At 45.6% G+C, this 20,694-nt stretch overlaps 1 protein-coding gene across 1 annotated transcript in view; it reads left to right on the top strand.

The window, feature by feature from the left end:
* LOC140650760 (lens epithelium-derived growth factor-like) overlaps nt 1-20,694 on the top strand; it is a 111,219-nt gene that overhangs the window by 33,142 nt on the left and 57,383 nt on the right. The window contains exons 5-7 of the mRNA XM_072859490.1: nt 924-1,040; nt 6,504-6,599; nt 6,974-7,036. Coding sequence (XP_072715591.1) covers nt 924-1,040; nt 6,504-6,599; nt 6,974-7,036 — 276 coding nt within the window. The remainder of the gene's footprint in view (nt 1-923; nt 1,041-6,503; nt 6,600-6,973; nt 7,037-20,694) is intronic.

The following is a 20,694-nucleotide window of genomic DNA, read 5'->3' as shown; positions in this document are numbered from 1 at the left end:
GTTGTTGGAGAGGAAAAGATGCATATTAAAGATGTTATTTGATCTACATATACTTTTTTTTTTTTTTTAATTTGTACCTACTTAGAGGAGGCACAATTTTTGAGAGCCACAATCTAGAGCCACTTTCTCAATGAGAGGAAAAAATTAAGAGTTGAGGAAGTTCTGCCAGTTTTGTGCAAAGGAGCTAAGATTTAATAATGAGAACATTATTCATAAAATAATCTAATTAAAAATAGTAATTTTGCCTTCTACTCTACTTCCACGTCTTTTACTTTAATTCTTCAAGCTTTTGAAATATTAATCTACTAATGTTTTCAGGAAAATAATAATTGCTTTCTGTGCTCACTTAGTATTGACAGCTAATTAAAAAAATTTATTTCTTGGCCAGAAAGAAGGTTAACCATGCTTTTTGGCATTATTTAAAATAAAAACTGTACAAAAGTTTTAAATAGTGGATTTTGGTTTCTTGCATTTGTTGATGATGAATTGCTGATTGGCTTTATTACATTTATAGGTATATACAAGAATGCACTTGTGGAGTTTGCCATATGTTTGGAAAAGGTACCCCATGGTGGAATTTATTTCTGGTGTAACTTCATCTCTTGGCCAAAGATCCTGACAAGTCATGTTTGACTCAGAACTCTTCCATTTATTAAATTGCACTTCAGAAAATGTTGCCCTGCAGTATTTATAACCTAAATATAAGCTGCTGTTAGTGCATAAGAGCTTGAAAGGTAGATAATGAAAATACTGTCACTTCTCAATTTAAATTGAGAATTAATAAATTAGATAAGATGTTTTAACATTCTTGCAGCTTTAACCAGAGGTTACTTAGATCTTCAGATGCGGTGCAACTTTTAATATCATTATTCTCTAGTTTAGGAAGGTATTTAGATTTCAAGTGTGATGTTTTTGTATTTTAGTCCCATCCAGCTGTTAACAGCGCTGTCAAAGAAACTATTTGCGAAAGTTGTCAAGAGCCTACTGAGGGCAATGAAGAAAAAGGAGAAGCCAAAAGGAGAAACTCAGTTATTTCTAAAGTGAGTGGCTAAATTAATTAGGTTTGTTTTATCAGAAAATCTTTCAAGTTTAAAAATGTATTGCTAAAGTCATAATTACTTTAAATTAGCAGTGTGTCAGTGTTGTGACTGTTCTTTTTTCTTGTTTTCAGGCTTGAACATTATAACAATTTTGTCCTTCTGTAGTGCTTTTCAGGTGCTGTAAATATTTGTGAAACTGAGTTACTTTACAGATCTAGTTTTCTAAATCAGAATACACTTAATGAAAATTTATACAGCATTTTTAGCGAAGTGAAAGGGGAAATGACTGTCAAGATTTAGTACTGTTTCACAATTTCTTTCTGAAGGCTGTTTAATAGCTTGAACAGGTAGGGCTCTCTCTGTGACAACTTTGTCTGAAAAATCTACAACAACATTAGATTCTGTCTAGGCTAAAAGAGTACTCTTTCACTAAATAGATTTTTTTTTTTAAAGAGTCAACTTAAATTGCTACAAATCTTCATATGAATGCATGTAAGGGTTTTCATACTCTTATCAAATTTTTGTGCCAGGAAGTCTCTATCAGTAACTGGTATATGCTAGTTTACGTAGACAAAGTTTTTCTTTTTTGCTTGCATAAGCATGTATTGTTTTAAAATCCTACTGAAACTAGATTGTGTCCTTTTAAAATATATTGTACTTGAACTTAAACTGCATTTATCTGAAATGTCTGCTGTTTATTGCTGCTGTATGTAGTCTCTACTACAAGGGAAAGAAGGAAAACCTTTCTACTTCACTATGCATTTGGTATTACAGTGTAACAAACATCTTTAGATTTACATCCTTAATTTTTTAGCTCTGTTCATGTGATGTACACATGCACTCACACACACATACATACATACGCAGAGTATGGAAGAGAGGTGCGTGGTCTCTTCATGAAGATGTTGGTGGTATGTGTGGTCTAAATAATCCTAAAAGCACAAAACTATGTGAGGATGGTAGTGAAACATCTGTAGTATCTCGGTTATTTCCAACTCATTTCTGGAAACTACTATATTAGAGGATATCAGTGTCCTTTCATTTTAGGTGTTAAATTCTCAACAGTTTTAGATACTACATTGATGGATGTTGTCAAGAGTTCTTTTGTTACAATGAGTTGGTAGTAGGAAGGAGACTGTAGATATGTCAGGATTTCTTATTTTCTAGATTCTCTCCCAACTTCTTGTTGCTTTGAGGTTTTTCTTTAATGTTTCCAACCCATGTTTCTAAGGCTTCTTTGCTACACATTAGGAGCATGGTTTGATAAGTAACTTCATGGCAGTATTACTTAGCCTGTTGCTGCTGCTCTTTCCTGTCCTGTGTACTGTGTTGTACTGTGCTGATAAAAGCATTTGTTCATTGATGTGAGGAGCTGACCCTGCTTTTGGGAGTGGGGGAAACAATTTTATTTATTTTTTTTAAACTGGACTGCTTTGCTGGGAAGCTGTGCAAAAGCTTGTGTAGTGTTGGGGATGGCAACACTTAAAGCCACAAGTATTTTTTCAAACTGTCTCAAGTTGGTGCTGCCAAGGTAAATGGGCAGAAGTACATGGAGAGCCCTTTAAATGAGAAGATGGGATGATAAAAGCCTGAGGGACTCCTTTTCCGTAGGCCTCTCTAATTAGTCTTTTAATCAGCTAATCAAAGGCAAGTTAAGGACCAGTTTTTACTAGCTGTCTCTCTCTCAGTGTGTGTGTATGTGTGGCTGTCTGTCTCCCGTTGTGTGTCTGTCTCTCTTGTTGTGTGTCTGTCTCTCTTGTTGTGTGTCTGTCTCTTTGTTGTCTCTCTCTAGTTCTGTCTGTCTCTTGTCCCTTGCACGTCTCTTGTTCTGTCTCTCTCTCTCTCTAGTTGTGTGTCTGTGCCTGTCTCTCGTGCCCCCCCCCCCCTCTCGTCTGTCTCTTTGTCTTGTGGTGTCTGTGTCTGTCTCTCTCATTGTGTCTCTCTCATTGTGTCTCATGTGTCTGTGTATCATCTCGTGTGTGTGTCTGTCTCATTGTGTGTCTGTCTCTGCCTCATGTCTCTTGTTCTGTCTCTCTTTAGTTCTTTCAGTCTGGTCTGTCTGGCTCTTGATGCGTCTGTCTGTCTCATTGTCTCATTGTCTCTCTCACCTCGCTCTCTCGTTGTACCTGTCCCGTTGGCTCCTGTGTCTCTCTCTCTAGTTGTGGGTCTGTCTCTTGTCTCTCTCCCTCCCGTCGCTCTCTTGTCATGTCTCGTGTCTGTCTTGTGTCTCTTGCTCTCTCTCTCTCATCGTGTCTCTTGTGTCTCTCTCTTGCGCCTTGTCTCTCATCTCTCTCTCTCGTTACGTGTCTGTCTCATGTGTTTGTCTCATTGTGTGTCTCGTGGCTCTTGTCCGGTGTCTCTCTTCTTGTTGCTCTCTCACCAATTGTGTGTCGCTCTCTCAGTGTGCCGGTCTCCATCTCACTCTCAGGGTCCGTCTCTTGCTGCGTGCCTCTCTCGCATCTCGTTCTGCCTCTCTTGTTGTTCACCTGTGTCTCTGTCTCACTGTGTGTGTGTCTCGTGTGTCTGTCTCATCTCTCTGTCTGTTTCTCTCGTGTCTCTCGTTCTGTCATGCTCTCTAGTTGTGCCTGTGTCCATCTCTCGTGTCTCTCTCATCTCATGTTCTGTCTCTCTATTTGTGTGTGTCCCCCATCTCATTGTGCCTGTCTTGTGTTGGCCTCGTGTGCTTGTTGCCTCTCCTTCTCTCTCTCTCGAGTTGTGTATGTCTCGTGTCTGTCTCTCGTTGTGTCCGTCTCTCTCGTGTGCCTGTCTCTCTCTCGTGTCTCTCGTGCCCACCTCATTGTGTGTCTGTCTGTCACTCATCTCATGTTGTCTCTCATGTTTTCTCACGTTCTTTCACGTTGTGTGTGCCTCTCAAGCTCGCACGCTGTCTCTCTCCTGCTGTATCTCTTTCACATTGTCTGAGTGTCTCTGTATCTCTCACGTTGCGTGTGTGCGCCTCTCGTTGTCTGTGTGTGTCTCCCTTCCCACCTTGTCTCCACCCATTGTCTATCGCACCTTCTCTCTCACCTTGTCTCTCTCCCTACCTTGTATCTCTTTCCTCCCTCCGTCTCCCCCCCTCTCTCCCCGCCCTGTTCTAAAGCTCTTTATGTCTTTTGACCACTCTCTCAGTCATCGTCGCCCCCCCCCACTCTATTTCACAGTCTCTCAATTTATCTCACTCTCAGGCCCTTGGTCTTTCTCTCTGTCGGGCTCTCGCCCCAGCTATCTCCCTCTCCACCCCTCCGTGTCAGTCTCTCCCTGTCTCTCTCGGTCTCTCTCTCTCTCACACGAAGTCTTACTCTCTCACTCTCTCTCCCCCTCTTACCTTGCCCCCTGGCTCTTACTCTTGTTTCTCACACTCTATCTCTCTGTCTCTCTCAGTCTCTCCCCCTCCCCCGTCCGGCTCTTGCCATCTCTCCCCCCATCTCCCTCCGTCTCCCCTTGTCCCCCTCCCATGTCGCATGCTCCCTCTCACCACACTTGTCCTTGCTCTCCCCACCCCACTCCGGGCTCCCCCCTCCCCCCCATCTCTCGCCCCATCTCTCTCGGCCCCTCTCTCAGATTCCCTCTCACTCACTCACTTTCTTCCCATCTCTCTTTCTTGGTCTTGCTCACACTCTTGATCTCCGTCTGTGTCTCTCCCCCACCCCCGTCTCTCTCCCATACCCTCTCTCGGTCTCTCTGCCACTTTCTATCTGTGCATCTCGGTTTCACTCTCTCGATCTCTCTGCCTTTCTCTCTATCGGTATATCTTTCTCAGTGTCTCTTGGTCTACCCCACCGCTCGGTCTCTTTCTTGGTATCTCTCTCAGAGCCTCCCTCAGTGCCTCTCCCTTGTCCCCTTCCTCTCTCAGACTTGGACACCCCCCCTCCCGGTCGCAATCGCACGCTCTCAGCCTCCCTCTGTCTTGGTCTTAGCCCCCCTCCCTCTCTGTGCTACCCCACTTATCTCTCTCTCCCCACCGTCTCTGTTTCCCCCGTCCACCTCCCCCACCCTGCTTTTTTTGCTCTCGATAACTCTCTTTGCCTACTCACTTCTCTCTCCCTCTCCTCTCTCTCTCCCTTCCCCTCCCCTCTCCCTTTCCCCCTCCTTCTCTTTTCCTTTTCTATCTCTCTTTCCTTCCCCTTTCTCTCTCCCACTCTCTTTTTTCTTCTCTTTTCCCTCTCTTTCTCCCTCCTTTTCCCTTATCTTTTTTCACTCTCTCCCTATCTTTCTCCCCTGCTATTTACTCCTCGCTCTCTCTTTTCCCTCTGTCCTTTTCTCTCTTTCTCCTGCTCTTTTGCTGCCTCTTTCCCCTTCTCTCTTCCTCCATATCAATCTCTCTCTCTCTCTCGCACTCTCTCTGTCCGCCTCTTCCCCCTCTGTTTCTCCCTCTTCTTCTCTTTTTCTCTCTTTCTCCCCCATCTCCTGTATCCCTCTCACCCTCCCCATCTCCCTCCCCGTCTCCCCCTTCCCTCTATTCCTCTCTCCCTCTCCCCCTTTCCCCCCTCTCTCTTTACTTATATCTTCTCCCACTTCCTCTCTCTTTCTCTCTCTCTCTCTCCTGCTCTCTTTCCAACTCTCTACCTTTCCCTCTCACGTCTTCCTTACCTACCTCTCTCCCCCAGCTCTCTCTGACTATTTTATCTCTTTCTCTCTTGCTATCTTTCGCATCCTCTTTCTCCCTATCTTTTTATCTCTTTTTCTCTCTCACTTTTGCGCATGCCCTCTTTCTCTCTCTTTTTCTTTCTCTCACAGGGCTAAGGTGACTATTTCCAAGTATTACAAACTCTTGATCATCAAACTTAGATAAATCTCTAAAATAGATCTAAATATATATCTCTAAAAACCAGCTCTTCTAAAGGTTTTTTGTTTTGTTGTTTTTAAAGCATAGCATCGTCAAAATCCAGTTACTGATGATCAGTGTTACTGAATTTTAGCTCATAAACCATTAAATGCCTTGTTTGTAGTCCACTGCATTTTGTTTGTACACTTTTACATTCATATTGTTTGCTCATTCTGATCCATGACTCTTATCCATATACATAGATAAGCAGTTGTCCAGATGAATTTTTTAGTATTGGTATGAACATTTAGTATGAATTGGTATGAACATACATTGGTATGAACATACTGATATGGAGAAATGTAATGATGTTACCACAAACATAAAATGGAATAAAATAAGTGCTGGTGTAATATTTATTTTTTTTTTTTAGTTCTGTCATGGTATGTTGCAATATTTTTGACCCGTTCTGACAACTGTCTGTAAATATGAAAGAAATGTAGAGAGCAAGAGGTACACATATGAAAATGAACATGTTTGATTTGGAGGTATTGATGTCTATCTAAAGAAGCAATGTGCATATATAGCCATAAACTATTTAAACCGAAAGTGCAAAGCAGTCTGATAGTTGAGTTCCTCTTTTTCACTTCTGTTTTTCTATAAATGAACTAACTCCATGTTAATTTTTCCATTTTCAGTCATCAAGTAAACAGGATAATAATTTACCTACAGAAGACAAAGAGATGGATGCTGTCAAAGAAGATGATGTCCCATTTGAAAAACTCAGTAGCAAAGTACGTGGAATGTTACTCTTTTTAACCTAAAGAAGTTAACTTTAATACTGTGTACTTTGACTTGCAACTGTATCTTCAAATACTTAGAAGCTACAGTTGCTAGCACTGTGACTGTCTCGGGAGTGGTTTAAAATGTAAAGTTTCATATGTATTCAGATATATTTATACCGCTCATTGAAGCTAATGGGAATTAGGGATATCATCAGAGAGCAAACTTTAATGTAACGATATTTACTAACAGAAAGCGTCTTGATGTGATGAAATTTTTTGACGAAGTCGCATATCAGAAGCTTCAGTTATCCCTGAGAAATTCTTGATCATTTAAACTATATCTTAAGTTTGCTAAGACACTTTATTTTTTCTTATCTTCATAGGATGTGATGAAAACAAATGATATATGCATTCCTAAAGTTGTTAGAAGAGGAAGGAAGAGAAAGGTAACAATATATTTAACTAACTTGTTAGAATCTGGATTGGAAGGTATTTTCTTATGGGATAGTCCGATTTCTTTAATAATAGATTGCATCAGTTTATAGTGCTTTTACCTTCCCCTGTGCGCACCACCACCACCACCCACCCCACCCCCAATTTGAAAGGGTTGTAGTAACTTCTGTTTTCCCAGAGGCCATTTTGCCACTCACAATTCTGTGTTTGAATATGATGCAAAGCAGGGAGCTCCCATCTTTTCCTGGTTTAGCATAAATAAATGTTAAGGAATACATTGTTGTTAAACCACTAACAAAATAATCTCTTTTGACACCCCCCCCCCCCCCGACATTTCTGTAACATGTTCATAATACCGAATCAAACACTTGAAATACTGTCCCTTTTCATGAGACTATGCTTATGTAGTCACATCAATCCGGCATATATCTGGCCTTCTTCTGAAAGCAGTGGTCCCAGCTGCTTGCACTTCTTGTGCAAGCATTAATGCTCATGTAGCCACACAGCAAGCCAGATCAGGGAGTTGATCTAGAATAAAGTGGGGTAAAGTCTAATTTTAAGTTGAAGCCGTTTCCTGATTCAACTTGCTTGCATTAGTGCTGGCAGCAGAAATGAGTAGGAAGGTATAACCATGGCCTTAGCATGCTATGCCATGAATCATTAGCATACTGAATATCAGAAAGATAAAGAAAGATGCAGCATTTGTATGTCCTTATGAGAATTGCTTCTCTTTTTTAAAAAACAGAGTTTAAAGAATACCTTATTAAAAATCCAGCCTCCAACCTGGGACACTGAGGAGCCAAAAGATTGTGTGCATGTTTTGGGTTTTTTTAACTTCCCAAAGGGACAAAAACCTCTCAGATGACACTCTGAAAGAGAGATCTCATTCTTGAACTTTTAAACACTCGAGCTTTCTGGTTCTTTGGCTTCCAGGCCCAAGATGATTTTCTCTGTCAGGCATGTGCAGCTCTGCTCAGATGAAAAAGGTGTTTGAAAACTTCTCCCATAAGTTCTTTGAAAATAATTAAGATTTATTTTTTTTTTTTTTTTTTTAAGTCTGAGCCTGACCTTATTCATATAAAACTGGACTAATTGCATCCATCCCCATGTCAGTGGTATGAGCTAGAACCTAGTTTTGATACTTTTGGTACTAACAAGGCTATGAGTATATGTAGTGGACAAAGATGTACAAAGGGGTATGTTTTCTTTAATCTTCCTTTTCTGTCCAACGTACCTGTAGTATGTGTGTCAGTCAGGTTTGTCTCTGTATGTTCTTGTTTATGTCTCCTTTGACCAGATACCCTTAAAGGAGCAGACACTCTCCTTCCACATACCCTTACAAAGACATGCAGCTGACTGCCCACACCAACATAAGTGCTCACAGCCACGTTCTCTTGTCAACTATACTTGCTGTTTGCAGCCCATTCTTGTGTTACAAGACAAGAGTTTTGGCTACAAGACAAAAGCTTTGAACTGTGACAAGAATGGGCTGTAGAAGGGAAGCGTGGGCAGGTAGGAGAATTTGGCTGTGAATATTGTGTTGGCATGGGCAGTGTCTGCAGGTCCTTGCACAGTCAAGAGAACAGCTTGTTGGTAAAGATGGTTTTTGGCTGGTGAGCAAGGGGAGTGTCCAGAGCTTCAGTCAGAGTGCAACAAGAATTAGCTGCAGAAGGCAGTTGTAAGCAGGAAAGAGAAAATGGCTGTGAGCACTTGTGTTGGTGTGGACAGTGGCTGTGTGTCCTTTTTAAGTGAGCAGCTGAGGTGAGCGCTTAGTGGTAGACACGAGTTTCAGCTGCCAAGCAAGGGGAAGCAAGGTGCTTGACTGCAGTCAGAGTGCAACAGAATGGGCTGTGGAAGGCAAGGCATATGCGGGAAAGAGAAGTTGGCTCTGAGGACTTACTTATGTTGGTGTGGGCAATGGCTGCGTGCCCTTAAGAAGTGCACAGTTCAGATGAGAGCTTAGCAGTAGAAGTGAGTTTTGGCTGGTGTGTGTGGGGAAACCCAGAGCTTGGGTCAGAGTGTGACAAGAATTTACTGCAAAAGGCATTGTAGGCGCTCAAGAGAATTTGACTGCAAGATTGTGTTGGAGTGGGCAAGGGCTGGCAGGGAGGATAAGGGTTGGGCATGAGAGGGGTGGGCTGGTAGGGTAGGGTTTTGGCTTGGAGGAGTTGGTGTGCAGGGTAAGGGTTGGTCTTGGAGTGGTTGTCAGGTAGGGTATGTGTTGGGCTTGGAAGAGTTGGTGGGTAGGGTAAGGATTGGTCTTAGAGGGGTTGCTGGTAGGTTATGAGTTGGGGTTGGTGAGCAGGGAAAGGATTGGGCTTGGAGGGGTGGGTGGGTAAGAGAAGGCTTGGAGCTGGAGGAATTGGGTAGAGTACGGATTGGACTTGGAGGATGGTCTTGGAGAGGTTTGTCTTGCTTTGAGGAGTTGGGTGTGGAATGGTTAATGGGCTTGGGAGGGATGGGCTTGGAGGGGTTAGTGGGAAGGGTAAGGGTTGGGCTTGGGGGATTTGGGGTTAGGGTAAGGGTTGGGCTATTTGGGTTTGGGCTTGGAGGGGTTGGCGGGAAGGGGTTGGTGGGTAGGATAAGGGCTGTACTTGGAAGGGGTGGGGTTGAAGGAGTTGGCGGGCATGGAAAGGGTTGGGCTTGGAGTATTTGGGGTTAGGGAAAGTGTTGGGCTTTGACAGGTTGACAGACAGGGTAAGGGTTGGGCACTGAGGGGTTGGCGGACAGGGTAAGGGTTAGGCTTGGAGGGGTTGGCGGGCAGGGTAAGGGTTGAGCTTGGAGGGGTTGGCAGCAGGGCTTGGAAGCATTGGGCTTGGAAGGTTTGGTGGTTGGGGGAAGGGTCAGGGTAAGAGGGGTTGGCATTTGGGTTGGGTAAAGTGTTGGAGTTCAAGGAGTTGGGGGGTCAGGCTGAGGGTTGGGCTCAGAGGGGTTGGCGGTTAGGGTAAGGGTTTTGGTTAGAGGGGTGCAGTTAGGGTAGAGCGTTGGTGTTAGCAAGTTTGGTGGTTAGACTAGGCCTTGTGTTTAGAGGGTTGGGGGTTAGGCTGGGGGTTGGGTTTGAGCTGCTTTCAGTTGGGGTTAGAGTGGTTGGGTTTTAGGCTAGGGGTACAGGTTGGGCTTGGAGGAGTTGGCAGGAAGGGTGAAAATTGGGGTTGGAGGGGTTGGCGGGTTGGCTAGGCCTTGGGCTTACAAGGGTTGGTGGTTAGAGATGTTGGCAGTTGGAGGAGTTGGGGTTTAGGCTAGAGGTTGGGCTGAGAGGGGGTTGGTGGATAGGGCAAGGTTTGGGCTTAGAGTGCTTGGTACTTAGGGTTAAGGGATGGGCCTGGAGGGGTTGGGCTTAGAGGGGTGAGCAGCTAGGTTTAAGGGTAGGCTTAACTGTCTGGATATGGATTGAGCTTGGAGGGCTTGGTGGATAGGGTAGGGGTTGGGATTGGAGGGATGGGTAGACAGGGTAAGGGTTGGGCTTTGAGGGTTTGGGTTTGGAGGGGTTGGCAGGCAGAGTAAGGGTTAGGCTTGGAGGGGTTTGCTGGCAAGGTAAGAGTTGGGCTTGGAGGGGTTGATGAGTTTGGATGGGTTGGGCTTTGAAGTCCTTCATGGGTAGGGGGAGGGTTGGAGCCAGAGGGGTTGGCAGTTAGGGGATGTGTCAGGGCTTGGAAGAGGTTGGTGGGTAGAGGAAGAGTTGGGGTTGGCTATTAGTGGAAGTTTTGGGCCTGGATGGGTTGGCGGTTGGGGTATGTCTGGGGGTTAAAGGACTTGGAGGTTAGGCTAGGGGTTGGGCTTGGAGGGGTTGATGGATAAGAAAAGGGTTGGGCTTGGAGGGGTTGGTGGGTAGGGTAAGGGTGGGCTTGGAGGATTTGGGGTTGGGGTGAGGGTTGGGATTGGAGGGGTTAGCGCATAGGGGAAAGGCTGGAGAGATGTATTGGGCATAATTGGCAAGGTTCTGGTAGCAGGGGCAGGCTGCAGGGATGACCTGTGTAGGAGGAGTTCATGGACTGCCCTGTGCTGGTCATAGCCAGTTCCAGACGGCTCAGCAACAGACTGATGGACTGACTGCGCACCAATACTAAACCACTCATGACTTTACAGCGCCTCTGCAAAAACATATTTAAGGGTGGTAAATGCTGAGAAAACAATGCCAGAGCAGGACGACTGGCCCGCGGGGAACCCATGATGGAGCAGTCCGTTCCTGAAGGACTGTACCCTGTGGAAAGGATCCACGCTGGAGCAAGGGAAAAGTGTGAGGAAGGAGCGGCAGAGACGAACTGTTATGAACTGACCACAACCCCCCATTCCCCACCCCCGCCACACCGCTTGTGGGGGCAGGAGGTAGAAGAGTCAGGAACAAAGGAGTGAAGTTGAGTCTGGGAAGAAGGGGTGGGGTGGGGGGGAAGGTGTTTTTAGTTTTGTCTTTGTTTCTCACCATCCTACTCTATTTCTAATTGTCAACAAATTATTTTTCCCCAAGTCGAGTCTGTTTTGCCCATCATGGGAATTGGTGAGTGATCTCCCTGTCCTTATCTCGACCCATGAGCTTTTCCATCTTATTTTCTCCCCTTGTCCTGCTGAGGAGAGGGAGTGAGAGAGCGGCTGGGTGGGGGTCTGGCAGCCAGACAAGGTCAACCCACCACAGTGTGTATGTTTATTTGTATTGTATACCTCTGTTTGTGTGCCTACTGGGAATACATGCTTAGCCTTGCTACTGGTTGGACCTGGGGACGTGGAGCTGTGGCAGCCTCGCTTCTCTCAGGCTGTCGGATTCAGAAACCCCTAACATCGGGGACAGAGAGAGAGAGGGAAGGCAGAGAGAGGGGGATGAGAAGGGGAAGATAGAGAGAGGGCAAAAGGAGGGGCAGAGAAAGAGAGGCTGAGAGAGAGAGGCAGTGTCATGGCTTAGGTCAGGACAGACTAAACGCACGCATTAATTACTATGCAATAATTGTATCCACGTGAAGGAGTTTGGCAATTTATTGCCTCTGTGAAAGAGTGATTATTAATGCATAGAACCCTATCTCAAATGTCTACAGGGACAATTTTGTTTTGTTCACTGTCTATTCATAGCCATGGAGATGTCAAGCTATGCATCCATAACTGACCAGCCATTATGACTGGTAATTCCACTCCTTGGACGTATGTAGCCCACACAGGTTGGTTTTTCCACCTAATTCTTAGAAGTGCCCTCGCATCTTAGGTGTGCAGCTCACAGCTAAGTACTTCTCCTATTGAAGTATTAGGAAGATGCAACATATGGGCTCCGCTATCCCAATGTTTTCCTTCGCAGATTAACCATACTTGTTCATTATTAGTAAAGAGGCCAGTTGCATACTTTGGCAGGTAGTGTCCAAAGAGTCATTCTGAACACCAGTAGAAATAGTCTTAGATATGTTTTTCATGACTTCCCAGGTCTGTCTTTCTATTCAGTGCAATTGGAGGTGAGCCATTTCTAATCAGATAGCAGCTTTAGCTAGCCCCTCAAGGCACTGAGAGGTTAGTTGTCCAACCAGTTGCAACTGGGCTTGGAGGGCTTGGATATCCATGGTATTTAGGGCAACTCCTCCAAGTCTTAGCATTCCTAATACGTCTCTCTTAGTTCTTCTGTGGATGCCTTGTTCAGGGAACATGGCACGTTGAATCCTTATAATGAAAGGTGCACAGGTGGTATTGTGTCAATTTACATTCCAGTCCCACTTGACGTGGTACTCTTTCTCTTAGTGGATTACTCAAGTAAAGTTTGCCACTTGCCTTTGGTAAACATATCAGAGGGTGGTGTTACAAATTGTGGGGTTCACCATGTTCTTTGCCAAGGTAATATTGAGGTTAATTCACTAGTGTTGGTTTGTGTTTCTTCCATTAGATAGGGTCTCATATTTAAATTCTAATCTTAGATTGTTTTGGGTACATTTATAAATACTTGTGAAGTTGGTGGTCCAATTAAGTCTAGTCATCATACTGGTGAGAAGTCCTTTATGTTCACTAATATAGCCTACATACCAGGCTTCATTTTTACCTGCTCCGCTCTGGCTGCTATTCTGAGTTAACTGGGTTGTATTATCATTAGGGATTATTATACAGTAACACATTCCCCTTCATTTTCCTACCATACCGTGAATCCTCCAATATTTTTTTTTGTTACTGTGCTGGTTTTGGCTGGGATAGAGTTAATTTTCTTTATAGTAGCTAGTATGGGGCTATGTTTTGGATTTGTGCTGAAAACAGTGTTGATAACACACTGATGTTTTAGTTGTTGCTAAGTAATGTTTACACTGGTCAAGGACTTTTCAACTTCCCATGCTCTGCCAGGTGCACAAGAAGTTGGGAGGGGGCACAGCCGGGACAGCTGACCCCAACTGACCAAAGGGCTATTCCATACCATATGACATCATGCTCACTATATAAAGCTGGGGAAGAAGAAGGAAGGGGGGACATTCGGAGCGATGGCGTTTGTCTTCCCAAGTAACCGTTACGCGTGAGGGAGCCCTGCTTTCCTGGAGATTGCTGAACACCCGCCTGCCAATGGGAAGTAGTGGATGAATTCCTTGCTTTGCTTTGCTTGCGTGCGCGGCTTTTGCTTTCCCTATTGAACTGTCTTTATCTCAACCATCGAGTTTTTGCACTTGTACCCTTCCGATTCTCTTCCCCATCCCACTGTGGGGGAGTGAGCGAGCGGCTGTGTGGTGCTTAGTTGCCAGCCGGGGTTAAACCACAACGGTTACGGGTCATTTCATATGATTCCCTCTCATTCCACGGTGGCGTGGTAGCTTGCGACCAGCACTGGGGGGGTGGTTGTTTGTGCCACTGTTAAGGTCAAAGTCCAGACTGCTGTCCATACCAAAATAGGGCTCATCTTCCTGTGTATAATGAGGATCACAGGGAGTTAATTACAGTCACTGTGTGTGTAGGTACACATTTAATTTTTGTTTTGTAATTGTCCTGGTAATTGTCCTGGTTTCGGCTGGGATAGAGTAAATTTTCTTCCTAGTAGCTGGTATAGTGCTGTGGCTTGGATTTTAGTATGAGAATAATGTTGATAACACCCTGATGTTTTGGCTGTTGCTAAGTGGTGTTTACACTGGTCAAGGACTTTTCAGCTTCCCCTGCTCTGCCAGGCGCACAAGAAACTGGGAGGGGGCACAGCCAGGATAGCTGATCCAAACTGGCCAAAGGGCTATTCCATACCATATGACGTCATGCTCAGTATATAAAGCTGGGGGGAGTTGGCCGGGGGTAACGGTCGCTGCTCAGGGACTGGTGGGGCGTCGGTCGGCGGGTGGTGTGCAGTTGTATCACTGGGTTTTTTTTCCCCTTGGGTTTTGTTCCTCTCTCGCTCTCTTGTTGTTTTCCTTCTCATTACAATTTATTATTATTATTATTTTGTTCCACTTATTAAACTGTTCTTATCTCAACCCATGAGTTTTCTTACTTTTGCTCTTCTGATTCTCTCCCCCATCCCACCGAGGGGGGAGGGTGAGCAAGCGGCTGTGTGGTACTTAATTGCCAACTGGGGCTAAACCACAACATCAGTATATAAACTGGGGGGGGGTTGGCCAGGGGGGAGCGATCGCTGCTCGAGGACTGGCTAGGCATCGGTCGGCGGGTGGTGAGCGGTTGCATCACTTGTTTTTTTTCCCCTGGGTTTTGTTTCTCTCTCTCTCTCTCTCTCTTGTTGTTTTCCTCGGGTTAAACCACGACAGTAATATTACTCATGCTTTATGTCCTGGCCCATGTGCAAACACTACCACCCCCATCCCCCCACCCCCATGTTTTCCCTTTCCCTAAGGGGGTGACAGCCCAAACAAGCATGTTTCCTATCCAATCGTGGCCTGTCACGATCGGAACCTTATCTCCAGCTACTGTTCTGACAGGCTGTGAGCAAGAGGTCCCACTGGAATATTAGGCTTCAAAACTAGGTAAGGCCTCTGATGGGAACCAGAGGTGTGATGAAAACTCTTCAAGGGCAGAAGTATGGTGTGAGCACTAACTGGGTTATGTCGTTGCTCTATATGCAAACTGCTTGTGCTTAATTAGGAGTACGTAGGGGTATCAAGGCTAAAGTAAGATAATTCTGTCCAAAAAGCATATAATGGAAACCAAATATAACCAGCATGGACCAGTCAGAAGTCAGAAGGGAGTTGTTTTAGGTTAACCCCAGTAGGCAGCTAAGCACCACACAGCCACTTGCTCGCTCCCCAACCTCCACCCCAGTGGGACGGGGAAGAGGAAAAGAAGAGTAAAAGCAAGAAAACTCATGGGTCGAGATAAAAATTAATAAGCAAAGGAGAAGTGGAAGAAGAGAGGAAGAAAACAAAATAAAACAAGTGATACAAAGGCAATCACTCAACACGTCCCATGGGTAGACCAATGCCCAGCCAGTTCCTGAGCAAAAGATGGCTAACCTACCTAAACCCCTCTCCTCTCCATTTTATTACTGAGCATGACATTATACAGCATGGAATATCTCTTTGTTTAGTTTGGGTCAGCTGTCCTGGTTGTGTCCCCTCCCAACCTCTTATGCACCCCGATCTGTTCACCGGGGGGGGGGCACGGGCAGAGTGAGAAACAGAGAAGGCCTTGATGCTGTGCAACCACTGTTCAGCAATAGCTAAAACATTGGTGTGTTATCAGCATTGTTTTGGTCACAAATCTAAAACACAGCACCATACAAGCTGCTATGAAGAAAATTAACTCCATCCCAGCCAGACCCAGTACAGGAGTCTTGGGATGCAAGGCCACCTTCATCTAGGTAACTGTATCAGTAATACCGTAATACCATATTAGGCCAAAATTGCCTAGGTAACAGTGTCGGAAACACCAAATTTGGGTACAGATGTAACAGAATTGGGACCAGTGAGGAAAAAGTAATTAGGGGTGGGTTGTTTGTTTAGGATGTGTTTGGGTGGAGAAAAGGAGGTTACAGGGGTGGTTAAAAGGTGTGTTCAGGAAAAGAAAAAATGGGGAATAAGGTATAAAATCAGGTGGAGGACAAAGAACCGGGGGATTTTGCAACGGTAGAAGTGCAGAGGCCTACAGACGGTGGTGAAGCTCACCTGCAGACCCAAGCTCCCCAGGACATTGGAGGGAACCCCTTGGACAACCTGCTGGACTCTCCATCAGGCCTATGTCCGGAAGACTTGGTGTGGGAGGATGGAGTAAGAAGGAATAAACTTGTATGGAGGGATAGACTTGTGCCTTACTACTAAGTGCAGGAGGAAAGGCAATAGAATTGGAACTTAATAGCACTTATGTGTGTGTTTTATAAGTTTTCTTTATAGTAATATAACTGTGTATCAATAATGATACTACTAATAAGCAATAGAATCGTAACTCAATATTACTTGCAGTGATATAATTGTGTACTAATATTACTAATAATAGTGGTGAGTTTGTTAGCCAACTAAGATATTATTAGCTTTTTAAAGGTGTGTCGCTTAATCAGTAAATATAACCATCTCGATCAGCTATGTCTCAAGCCTCCAATCTAAAAGGGGAGAGTCGGACTTAGGGAGGTAACACAGGTCTAGCCTGGCCTGGGCCTGGTTGGGATGATGCCTCTCCAGTGTTTACAAGCCAAGTGGCTTCTGCCAAATGAACATCCCAGTTTCTCATATCTCTTTTTCCCTGGGCTTGTAGCATGGTTTTCAGGAGTCCATTATGCCATTCTACCTTTCCCAAGGCCTGGGGATAATAGGGAATACGGTATATCCAGTCAGTTCCATGTTCAGCTGTTCCTAACTTTATCATTTCATTTTTGAAATGACAGCCATTGTCAGACTCAATTCTTTCAGGTGTACCATGTCTCCACAAAATTTGTTTTTTGAGACCTACTACTGTGCTTTTAGCAGTGACATGGGTCACTGGGTAAGTCTCCATCCAGCCTGTAGTCATTTCTACCATGGCTAGGACCTGTCAACGCCCCCTAGTAGTCCTGGCACAAAGGTCCAATGTAGTCTACTTGCCACGCATCTCCAAATTGGTGGTTTAAATGTCATCTTCCATGCCTCAATATTTTTTTGTTGTTTAGCTTTTTCACTAATGCACAAATTTCAGTCCTTTGTTATTTATATAATAGAATCTTTAGACAAGTCCACCCCTCGGTCTCTTGGCCAGCTATAGGTGACATCTCATCCTATATGTCCTGAGGTTTCATGAGCCCATCGAGCTACAAATAGTTCCTCTTTATGTTCCCAGTCCAGGTCTTTGTCGATTGTGGCAATCTGAGCAGCTTGGTCCACTTGATGGTTGCTGATTTGTTCTTCAGTGGCACTTGCCTTTGGGACATGGGCACTGTGGGACATGGGCTTGAAATCCCTTCATATGCTGCTAGTATCTCTTTTTCAGTCGGAGTGTATCAGGCCTCAGATCCTCTGTATCCTCAGCTCCAAAACATTGACCTCGAGTCTCCCCTGGTGCTTTCCGCCAGAGGCTCCAGGTGGGGCCATGCTCCCCGGCTGTGCTGTAAAGCACGTTTCTCACAGCTTGTCCTGTCCAAACCATCCCAAGGGCTACCGCATGAACAATTTCCTGTTTAATCTGTTCAAAGGCTTGTCCCTGCTCAGGGCCCCATCCAAAACCATTCTTCTTTCAGGTCACTTGACAGAGAGGGCTCACAATCTGACTGTAACCTGGAATATGCATTCTCCAGAAACCCACAACGCCTAGGAAAGCTTGTGTTTCTTTTTTGTTATCTGGTGGGGACATGGCTGTTATCTCATTGATCACATCCATTGGGATATGACGATGCCCATCTTGCCTTCTTTTTTTTCCTAAAAACTGGATCTCCTGTGCGGGTCCTTTGACTTTGCATTGTTTTACAGCAAAACCAGCTTTCAGAAGGAAACACAAACACTTCCTCTGCTGTGTTGAGCCATGCGACGATGTCATCAATGTATTGCAAGTGTTGAGGTGCACCCTGTTCCAGTGCGGTCTGGATCAGTCCATGGCAAATGGAGCAGTCGATTCCAGGTGTATTGGCCACCCCTCCACCACATGAAAGCAAACTGTGGTCTGCACTCTGCTGCCAAAGGGATCGAGAAAAACGCATTGGCAATATCAGTTGAGGCATACCACTTGGCCACCTTTGACTCCAGTTCATATTGGAGTTCTAGCATGTCCGGTATGGCAGCACTCAACAACAGCGTGACTTTGTTCAGGCCACTGTAGTCCACTGTCAGCCTCCACCCTCCGTCAGACTTTTGCACTGGCCATATGGGACTATTAAAGGGTGAGCAAGTCTTGCTGATGACTCCTTGGTTCTCCAGTCGATGGCAAAAAAACTCATGGATGGGAACCAGGGAGTCTCGGTTGGTGCGATATTGCTGCCGGTGCACCATCATGGTAGCAATCGACACCTGCTGTTCTTCGACCCACAGCAAGCCCACAACGGAGGGATCCTCCAAGAGGCTGGGCAAGGGAGACACCTGTTTAATCTTATCTGTATCCCCGGCAGCTACACCAAAGGCCCACTGGTACCCTTTTGGGTCTTTGAAGTACCCACTCCTGAGGTAGTCTATGCCAAGGATGCACGGAGACTCCAGGCTGGTCACAATACGATGCTTCTGCCACTTGTCCCCTGTTAGGCTCACCCCAGCCTCCAATACAGACAACTGTTGGCATCCCCCGTCACTCCAGAAATCCAGATGGGTTCTGTCCCCTTGAACCCCGATGGCATTAGGGCACGCTGTGCACTGGTGTCCACCAGAGCCTTATACTCCCGTGGGTCCGATGTGCCAGGCCATCAAATCCATACAGGCCAATAAACCCAATTGTCCCTTTCCTCCACCTGGCCAGAGGCAGGGCCCTTCTGTTCCTGGTCGGAGTGTTCATTACCTGACTCCTGTAACTGCAAACTGGAGGTCCCTTCGTTAGGATCAGAAGGAGGATCAGCCCTTCTACTCTGCCTAGGAATTGCTCAACAGCAACCAGAGCAGTAACCTTCCTGGATGGACCCTTTTTGGCCGCTGTTTTTCCTCGCAAGCCACTTACCTGATCTTCTAGGTTCGAGGTAGGTGCACCGTCCCACTTCCTCATGTCCTCCCTGTGGTGACGCAGATAGAACCACAGAGTGGCATGAGGCGTGCTCCCACAGTACCCTTTCCCTTGAGAAGAGAAAGGCAGGCCAGTCTAGCCACAGTTGGTGCCTCGATGTCTGTCCAATCCATTATCACCAGGGTATTGGCATATGACGTTGGTGCACTCCATACAAACTTCCGCCACATGGACCACATGCACTGGACTTCATCCAGGTCTTTGGATCCCTGGTCGTTGTCCAGGTTGCTGTAGATCACCTCCACCGCTGCTTATTCCCTCAGATACTGGGTACTTCCCTCAGTGGTGGTCCACTTGCCTTGGTAGTTTACAAGATCTTCCTTGAGGGGATACCTTGCCTTCACGCTCGACAGGAGCTGCCTCCAGAGGCTGTGGATTATTGCCCCTCTTCCAATCCCTTTGTCGATATCCCGGTCCCTAGCGAAGGATCCCAGCTGCTGGGCTTCCTTGCCCTCTAATTCCTGACTGTTGGCCCCAGTATCCCATCATCGGAGCAACCAGGTGATAATTTGCTCGCCTGGATGATGGCCGAAATCTTTCTGCATATCTCGCAGCTCACTCAGGGATAGGGACCGGGTGGTTTCTGACTCGTTTATGATTTCTGTCTCTTCCCCCTCCTGTTCTTGTGACTGCTCTGCTGCAGAACAGGCGGCCTCTTCTGATTCTTCCTCTCCTGCTCCCTCTTAGGAGAAGCTTCTTCCTCCCTTACTAACCGAGTTGGCTTCCCTTTCCATTGTTTCTTCTTGACTATAGGAGTGACAGTTGAGGGTTGGGTCTCTGGTTTAGCCACAGTGTCTGTTTGTATGTCTTCAGATCCAGAGACCCTCTCGCCCCTTGAGGGTGCTGAACAGTGGCTCGGTAGGCATAGGCCAGGCCCCAGCACAGTGCGAGAAGTTGTGTCTCTTTGGCATAGCCAGGGCATCCTTTTTTCAAGTGTGCTGTTACTTAATCAGGATTCCACACTTGTTCAGGAGTGAAGTCCCAGACCATCGGGGCTGAAAACTGCTCTAGCTACCTGCCCATATTCTCCCACGCACCTTGCCACCCATGATCAGACTGCATCAGGGCACATCCCTGTGTGATATTCCTAAATAGTTGGCTAACTTTGCTTTTTCCGGAAAAGCTGGAAACAGATTCTTGACTGTACCGATTTTGGCTGGGATGGAGTTAATTTTTAATTTAGAGTTAATTAGAGTTAATTAGAGTTAATTTTTTAATTTAAGAAAGCAGAGCCCTGCTTTCCTGGAGATGACTCTAAACACCCGCCTGCCAATGGGAAGCGGTGAATGAATTCCTTGCTTTGCTTTGCTTGTGTGCGTGGCTTTTGCTTTACCTATTAAACTGTTTTTATCTCAACCCTTGAGTTTTCTTACTTTTGCTCTTCCAATTCTCTCCCCCATCCCACCGAGGGGAGTGAGGGAGCGGCTGTGTGGTGCTTAGTTGCCAGCCAGGGTTAAACCACGACATTGACACACACCAATATGAGCATTCTGATTACCCAAGGATGTTAAAGAAACTGAAGAGCCATTGTAACAAGGCAGAAAACATCTACCCCACAGGAGAAGAAGGGGAAGGTGCCATTTTTTGTTTCCTCCACAAATTGGCTCTCGGA

The sequence above is a fragment of the Ciconia boyciana genome, chromosome 4 (genome assembly GCF_034638445.1).
Source record: "Ciconia boyciana chromosome 4, ASM3463844v1, whole genome shotgun sequence".
Taxonomy (NCBI): domain Eukaryota; kingdom Metazoa; phylum Chordata; class Aves; order Ciconiiformes; family Ciconiidae; genus Ciconia; species Ciconia boyciana.
Note: the sequence above shows the minus strand (reverse complement) of the source record. Positions and strands in the feature narration are given on the sequence as shown.